This window comes from Phocoena phocoena, chromosome 11, assembly GCF_963924675.1.
Source record: "Phocoena phocoena chromosome 11, mPhoPho1.1, whole genome shotgun sequence".
In the NCBI taxonomy this organism is placed as follows: domain Eukaryota; kingdom Metazoa; phylum Chordata; class Mammalia; order Artiodactyla; family Phocoenidae; genus Phocoena; species Phocoena phocoena.
In genome coordinates this window covers 21123561-21131839 of record NC_089229.1, presented here as the reverse complement: position 1 = coordinate 21131839, position 8279 = coordinate 21123561, and the positions used below count along the sequence as shown (strand labels likewise).

Sequence of the window (8279 nt, the reverse complement as noted above, 5' to 3'; positions counted from 1 at the left end):
GACTTTGCTCATTTGTGGATTCCTGGAAATTATCATTATGGGAAACTGTTGAAATTTCTACTCCAAAGATAAGGGTAACTATTTAAAACAATAATTGCCTAAATTTGGGGGGAGCTTTTCAACCTACTTATTATATGATATGCAGACACATATACACAATTGTTATACATAATTCATATATATATTAAAATATACACATTGAATAGATACCTATACAATTCATATGCACATCGTGAAAGTTGCATTTCCCTAGTTCTCAGCTAGCTTGTGAGTATGAATGAGGTCACATCAATAGTGACAACTGAACTTTTACTGGCTTATTCCTCAGGACCTCCAGTTCCCTATCAGAGGCCTCCTCCCCCTGCAGGTATTTCAGGAATGCCCTGAGGTCTCTTTATGTTTTTTCATAATCAAGTCTACTCTGGCCACTTCCTCCACTACTTTTGGTGTCCATGGGGGAGAGCAGTGCCCAACCAGTGGTCACGGTTCCTCTGCTGGGCACATCTCCACAGGTTATGGTGATACCTGGCGTGGTTCTGCTGTTTCACAGTTGCCCCAGAAAGGCCTGGAGTCCTCTTGGAGTCAAAGCTCCACTGTGATACATGGCAGAGTTGTTTGAGGGTGAGGGTGGAGTTGAAATGAACTCTCTCCTACTTGTTGCATTCTTTTGGAAGATCTATCTTACACTTCAGTACTTCCAGACTCATATTTATTTATAGCCCTTTCCCTTCTCATCTCAGGGTGGCAAGCAGGCCTCTTGAATCTAATTTGGGTTGGTCAGACATTGTGCCACATTGAAAATTACACATTCCTCTAAGGACTGAGGCTTTACTTTGAGGTGAAGATCATGGTTCCTGGTTCCTTCTGATTTTAGGATGGGTTTTCTCCTAAAAAGCCACTTGGCTTACTGGACAGTAGACTTTGGTAGGGCCAGGCCACTGGTTACCAGATGGACCCAGATGTGTCTGCATTCCCACAGTGGACACAGCTTGTATCGTTTCACAGGAGCTGCTCTCTCTCTCATTTCTTCAACTTCTCTGGTGTATTCAGATGTGACCTAGTATTGCCTACCTTTAAAAATTGCCCTCAAAACCATATTTTCCTCCAGCTACTTCTCTACCTCAACTCCTTTTCACACCCAGCCTCTCCCCATCAGAGCATCCTCATCTTTGCCTTCATCAACAGCTTTTAAGTTAATACGTAATCATCTATGTATTCCTGTGACTGTTTTTTAATGTGTTTATTCCTCATTAAGCTTGATGTCATAGATTTTGGATGATTTTTTTTTTCCTTTAACCATTTTATTTCCAAAGATCCAACACAGAGGTTAGTTCAGAGTAAGTCCTCAATAAATATTTGTTGAAAACATGAATAAATGAATGAACGCAGCAAATGTAGCCTGGTGTACTACCTTACCATCAGCCAGATGTCTGCTTGAGCTGTCACTTCTGCTTGAGCTGGAACATTTTGCTGAGTGAGGGAGAAAGAAATAGAGACATGAATAGTAGGGAAGTTCTAATGAAATAAATATTTGTCCAACAAAAACCCTGTATTCTCTTTCTGAGTAGCAAGTATAAGTAGGTATTTGTAAACGAAATGATTTCTTGGTGGAGATAGGATGAAAGGTTTAGAAAACCATCCTCAGAAAACAGCCTTGGAGAAAAGTTCTGATAGCATACATTTTCATTATTCAAATTTTCTCATTACTTTTTCAGGGAGGTAGGAGACATTGGAAGGAAGGAAGGAAAGAAGGAAGGAAGGAAGGAAGGAAAGAAGAAAACAAGACCTAGAGAAGTGCCTAGAAGTGAACACTGCATATCTTGGATTTTTGGATGCATTCTGGACATCTCCTCAGGATGAAACTTCAGACATTTTGGTGAGATTTACCACTTTTTTTTTTTTTTAACCATAACTTCTTTTACCCTAGTTAAATATATGACCAAGTAGACCATGAGAGTGAAAATGCAAGCCCCTGAAATTTTCTCTAAAAGGCTAAATTAAAGATGATCTTGGGTGAACACTTTTTGAATTTTTTATCTGCTAATATGATGCCTACTCGACTTAAGAAAGAAGGAAGGAAGGAAGTTGTCTTGAACCACTTTTGTGTCTTTGCAAAGACCTGTTCAACTTTAGAATAAAATTTAAGATAATAAATCATCAATTCATCCCATTTTAATCAAGGCTTTTATATGTTTCTGTTTTTTCTACATGTAAAAGAAATAAAGACATAACTAAAATATCATCATATCTTGCCCAAATCTCCCAAGTGCTGAAACAAATGAAAACATATGGTGTTTTCCCACTTAGATATTTGGAAGTCCAAATGAGGTGTAAAAATGGTAAATGTTGAGGAAAGATATGTACAGAAAAGCTATGATAAAATGTCTACAAAGGGAGCCACACGTGCTTTTTAAAATTAGCTTGCTCTCTCTCTCTCCCTCTCTTTCATAATCACCTCCCTACCCTTCCCAAACACTCTATGTATTTATTTACCTTTCAGGGGATTTTTTTGAAGACCACCATAACGAAGATACATTCTCAAACAGAAAAGTTTGGATGGGATCAAAAATGAATCTCATTGAACACTCCCACTTACCTGCCACAGATGAATTTTCTCTTTCTGACAATTTATTTGGTAAGTTGTCAAGTTCATTTGAATATTAGTAAAAACAAACTGCAATTTGGACATACATAAGAAAAAAAACCTGACTAAGTCCAACAGAGAGTCCAGAACATTTTTTTGTTCCTTCTAAGTACTCAATAGATGTTAGCTGCTACGCAAGGTTAGAGGTAAATCGGACCTTGGATTCATTGAATCTAATGATCTTCTGTTTTATAGATGAAGACTGCAAGACTCAGAGAGCTTTGTGACTTGGCCAAGGCCATGAGGCTAGGTAATTAACAGAGCTGGGAGTAGAAAGGCATTCTTGTTCTAGGGCTAATTCTAGTATTATTATAGCCTGTACTAAATTATGAAATCATGATTCTTATGGTTTAATATTATACCTATTAAAGTCTGAAGTTACTTAGGTTATAGCTCTGCGATAGGTTTCCTTTCCAGCATTCTTCTGGTGCTGGGGGAAATATGGCACAGTGTCAGGATTAGTCATTTAAGATGGACTGAGGACAAATTGTACTAAGTTGTTTTCAGTAGATCTGTAACTAGATGATACCATAAAATTATCTATTGCTCCACTTTATGCATTTATAAAATAACATCTCATTATAAAGAGTCTGAATTGAGAACATCAGCAAAATGCCGGCAGGGGCAATATTTTGGGTGGGGCAGGGCAGCTTTCTGCCACGCTTAAAATAATTCCCTTCTGCATTATAACCCTGCTGGGAGGCTTGGATGCTCCAGGTTTTTCACTCTATATTAATATATCAACCATGATTGATGATGATAGTGAAAATGCAAACACTTGAAATTCACAAAATTCAATGTGTTAAGACACAATCCCCTATTTGGTTGCAGAAAGCCCTGGGAGACATTAATCAATAGCTTATACGATTACCTACCAGTCATTAGCTTTAGTGTGCAATGATTTATCAGGTCATTTCCAAGGAGGGGTCATTATTTTATTATATATTTACATGTCTACCAGCCGCCATTCAGTATAAGAGTATCTAAGGACAGTGACTGTATTTTATCAATCCTAGTATGTACTTGATAAATAAGAATCAAATAATAAATAATAGAGGGAAGGAGAAAAGAGGTTTAGGGGGAAAAGAGATGTTTATCAGTAACTCTCAGAGAGATCAAAGGCAGTAGTTATTATTTATGCAATGCTAGTTCTCAGACATACTTGCTACATCTTATTCCTTCCAGTTGGCTTCTCTTCATCCCGTGGATACAGTCAAGGGCAGTGGGACACCTACCTCCTGTCTGGACACTTGACCATTTGCTCCTGGCCTACCCTTCTATGGGTCCTTAAAAAAAATCAATGTATGGACATCTTTATAATTTGTGACCTACCCATCAGAACTCACAGGATGATTAGGACTGTAGGTGCATATCACAGAGTAAAGAAAATTACTCTTGAGATGATTTTTTTCACATATAAACTCCATTTCCTGCTCTGAAATTTTACAACTGCATGTGGATGGCTACAATTTCTTCCAACCAGACGTTGAACACTGACCATATGCTGGATGTTAGAATAAAGCAGGGAAGAAGACAGGAAAAGAAACAGGCAAAGGAATGAGTAAATGAAATAATATCAGGTAGTGGTAAGTGTTATGGAAACAACAAAGCAGGGTGATGTCATAGTGTCTGGAAGAATGAGACTGCTGTAACCGGTGTGGTCAGGGGAGGCCTCTGGGGAGTTGACAACTGAGCTGAGAAAGACAGAGCCAAAAAGAACATTCTAGGTGGAAGAAATAGCAAATGCAAAGGCCCAACGTCTAGAATGACTTGGAAGGGCCTTGTCTTCTCATTTTTATTTAGGCAAGTCGAAAGAGTCTAGAGAACTGGCTCTGGACCCCATATTTCCATTAATCAGCGCTGGTAAAAGGAGATTATTAGGCTGGGAATTCTAGGACAACCTAGAATTAGCACTTGAGTCCACAAATTGCTACCGTTTTTGTGTCAGGAAGTGGCGATTTGGACCCAGTGGTACTCACCTGACATGACATGACTTTCAAGGTGGTCCTGGGCATGGTCCCCCTTCCTGCAGGTTACTCTAAATGCCATAATTAAATCCCAAGACACTGGGATTTAATTTAAGACATTGAGAAGGTGACATAAAGATTACTCAACAAATACTGATGGGCACTCACTAATGGGCAGTGGAGACACTAATGACCTCTTGAGTGAGGCCTTTCAGCTGCTTCTAGAGAGGGCTGTGGACCCCTCACTCTCTAAAGGCTTTGCTCAAGAAGGGGAAGCATCTCCACCCATATAAATGCTTACCCTGAAAAGCAGAGTCTGAGGCAATGACTTGTGTGCAGACAGTTTATGTGAGAGGTCATCCCAGGGAGCAGAAGCAAAGGACTGGGGTGATGAGACAGGGAAGGAGGGAAAACCAAGACGAGATGAATTATGAAGATCGCTGCTGTGGGCGATTCCACTGGGAGAAGCCGAAAGAATTGTCCACTGAGGCACCGGGCATGGGGGCAGTTATTAACCGACCTCTGGCTCCCGTTGGTTGAGGGTCGCCCTTGGGGGCATTAACTTCCCTGCGCTTCTGGGCTGTGCTTCTGCTGCTCCCAATGGAATCAAGCCAGCTGGTCTCCTGTGGCCTTGGAGAAGCTCTGGGAAGAAAGCAAAGAGATGTACAGCAGAGTGCCAATGTGAAGTGAGTCTGAGCTTGCACGTGATTATCTGCTACAGCTGCAGCTGAAATGAGAGGTGCGTCCAAGGATGTGCGTCATCACCAGAGGGGCTGCCGCACGGTATTAATGTGATTTCCCCCCAAAATCAGTTGGAATGTTTAAAGGAAAGCTAAGATGGGTGGGGTGGTAGGTGAGGGGAAAAGGTGGAGATTTGCTCTGTAGCTCTGTTTTCTTAGGCTGGCCCTTGTAGAAAAGAAGGAAAGAAACTTAGAATAGAATTACGGAGATGGGGCTGGAGTCACCTTGTGAGGTCCTTTAACTTATTCTGCTGATACACATCCCTAACAAATCCAGATGGGAATCTAGTTCATTGGTAACTCAATCCACATGCAGAATGCAGGATGGAAGGACATGGTGACCTAAGAGAGACAAGTCTGCTTTCCTTTGGGAGATCCTGAGAGCCAGGAAACTTGGTCAAAGATTAATTTAGTGGGTTAATAAAGGCTTCTCTGATGAATGAAGAAGGCAGGGTCTTATGCAATTAGTGCGTAATAAAAGGTAATAATGACAAAGTCCACAGCTTCCCGTGGTTTAACATAGTGAATAGGTAGAATGTGGCATGTTAATTAAAATCTGTGTATCCTTTTAGCAAATTGTGGTTTGAGAACTAAAAAAAAAAAAAAAAAAAATCACAGAATTTTAAAGACTCAGTAAGTAGAAAAGCATTCTAATAATAGCACAGGATAAGCGAGAAAAGGTACGATCTTATGTTCCCGTACCAAACGTTTCCAGTACAATGGGTCCAGTTCCTTTAGCTTGGTGATACTGGCAAACGTTCAATGAATGTGAGTGGAAATAAGCAATGAAATTGAAAGAAATAAAGTCTCAGTTGCCTCTGAGACTCTCTAAACTTCAGTTCTCTCCCCTGTAAAATGGGAATAATAATGACATTCACTTCACAGTTTGTTGGAGGATTGAATGGCTGTGTGGAAAGTGTTCTGTAAATCTCAAGGCATCATAAAGCAGTATCGCTACTCCAGGGTTTGAAATGTAGTTGTTATTATTTAAGTTGTTAGAATGATAAACACCACTCTACGGATTAAAGGGAGGAAATTCTGTTAATCTTACCATTGTTGAGTGCTAAGAATTTTCAAGGAGCCAACAAAAACCAATAATATGGAACTAAATATCTGGGTGCTCTAAGAAAAAAATACATGTTCTATCTCACCGTGGCATTACAGCATTGCTAACAACAGCTATGGAATCCACGTTTTTGTATAACTTTTATTTTTGTTTCTAGTAGTCTTTCCAAAGCCCCATTCTGAATGAGGCCTAGCAAGGGGCAGGAGGGCAGATTCTATATAATCCTATTCACTCGCGCTTCATTTCCTTTAGCTACTTCTCATAACGTTATGCTTTTCTCAGCTGTTGATGCTTATTTTCTCTGGGTAGCTTTATTTCTATTGGAATCTGGTTCTTGCCTATGTCTTTTGCTTAAATTAAAAGAATCTTTCAGATGTTACAGAATCAGCTGGATGTTTTAAAATACAATGAAAGGTCTTGAGATGCAGGGTTGTGTAATATTTCTGACATTTGATTTCAAGTCTTTTTCCATTGCACTGAGTTTAACACAAGTGAATATAGTTCTGACTCGATGGGCCAATCAAAGCCAAAAGTTTCCAGAAGATGGAAAGATACCACTGTCTCAGACAAAATGGAGCATTGCTTTAGCATAATTTAAATATTTTGTCACTACCATTTCTTATCCATATCTCTTCCACAGATTGAAGCAGCCTCTAAGATTTTTTACTAATTCCCTGTGGCTTTGGTTTTTGCTCTCCCAGGATTCTCACATGTGGTGCTCTTGTTAGTGAGGTTAAGAAATGGGAGAAGGAAAAGAAATATCAGAAGGGCCTTTCCTTATGACAACATAAATTACTGCTTCTTTTAGATGGGGCATGCATAGTTTGGAAAATGCATGCAATGAGGTGCATGTTGGCCAGCTAGTGGGCAAATCCGTTGCCATCCAGAGCATGGCTCTCAACCTTGCAGGCTAAGAAACAGGTCTCAGGGGCTCTCAGAATAACCAAACTGAGAAAGGTTGACTATGAAAACAGACTGCAAATTTATACATTTACAGTGATAAAAAAAATTGGGATCATAACAGCTACCATTTCTTGAGTGCTTTCTATACGTCAGGCGTCATGCTAAGCACATTTTACATTTGTTAGTGGACTCTCATTCGATCCCATCTCTGCCATTTACTGGTATGTGGTCGTAGGCAAATTCTTTAACTTTGTGCAAGTTACTTGTCTTATTTAATAGAATTCTCAGAAGAATGCCTGGCACATTGTAAGTACTCTGTAACTATTTGCCATTAATATTAATTCTCATAACACTCCTATAAGGTAGATACCATTACTATTCCCCTTTTACTGCTGAGAAAATGGAGATTTAAAGATGTTAAAGAATCTGCTGAATTTCCATAGATAGTAAGTAGACAACCAAATTATGGTCAGGATAAGGAATCGGAATTGGATGATTACGGATTCAGGTTAAGAGAACACTCCTGTTCACCTTCTCAGTGGAGAAGGTCTTTCCAGTGAGATTATTTCACTCAAAGTCTGTTAGCCAAGTCTATTCTCAGGGACAGTTCTCAGAAAAGCATTGCCAGCATTTGCTCTGGGACTTCCCTAATTTTTATAGCATCATATCTAACACCCCTCCTTGCCGTGACTGACATTTTATTCACTTTGCCCCAAGTACCGTCTACAACGGTGCTGTCCAATAGAACTTTCTGTGGTGATAAAAATGTTCCAGATTTACTTTGTCTAATGCAGTAACCACTAATCACACGTGGCTACTGATCTCTTAAAATGGGACTAGTGTAACTGAGGAACTGATTCTAATTTTACATAATTTAAATTAACTTAAATTTAAGTAGCCATACATGGTTAGTGGCTACTGTTTCAAACAGCACAGACTTGTAGGAGAAAAATGTACCT

General features: G+C 39.5%; 1 protein-coding gene across 3 annotated transcripts in view; it reads left to right on the top strand.

The window, feature by feature from the left end:
- Positions 1 to 2556: 2556 nt before the first annotated feature.
- NR1H4 (nuclear receptor subfamily 1 group H member 4) overlaps positions 2557 to 8279 on the top strand; it is a 48857-nt gene continuing 43134 nt past the window's right edge. For all 3 annotated transcript variants that reach the window (XM_065888251.1, XM_065888246.1, XM_065888244.1), the window contains exon 1: positions 2557 to 2635. In XM_065888251.1, the coding sequence (XP_065744323.1) occupies positions 2557 to 2635 (79 nt within the window). The remainder of the gene's footprint in view (positions 2636 to 8279) is intronic.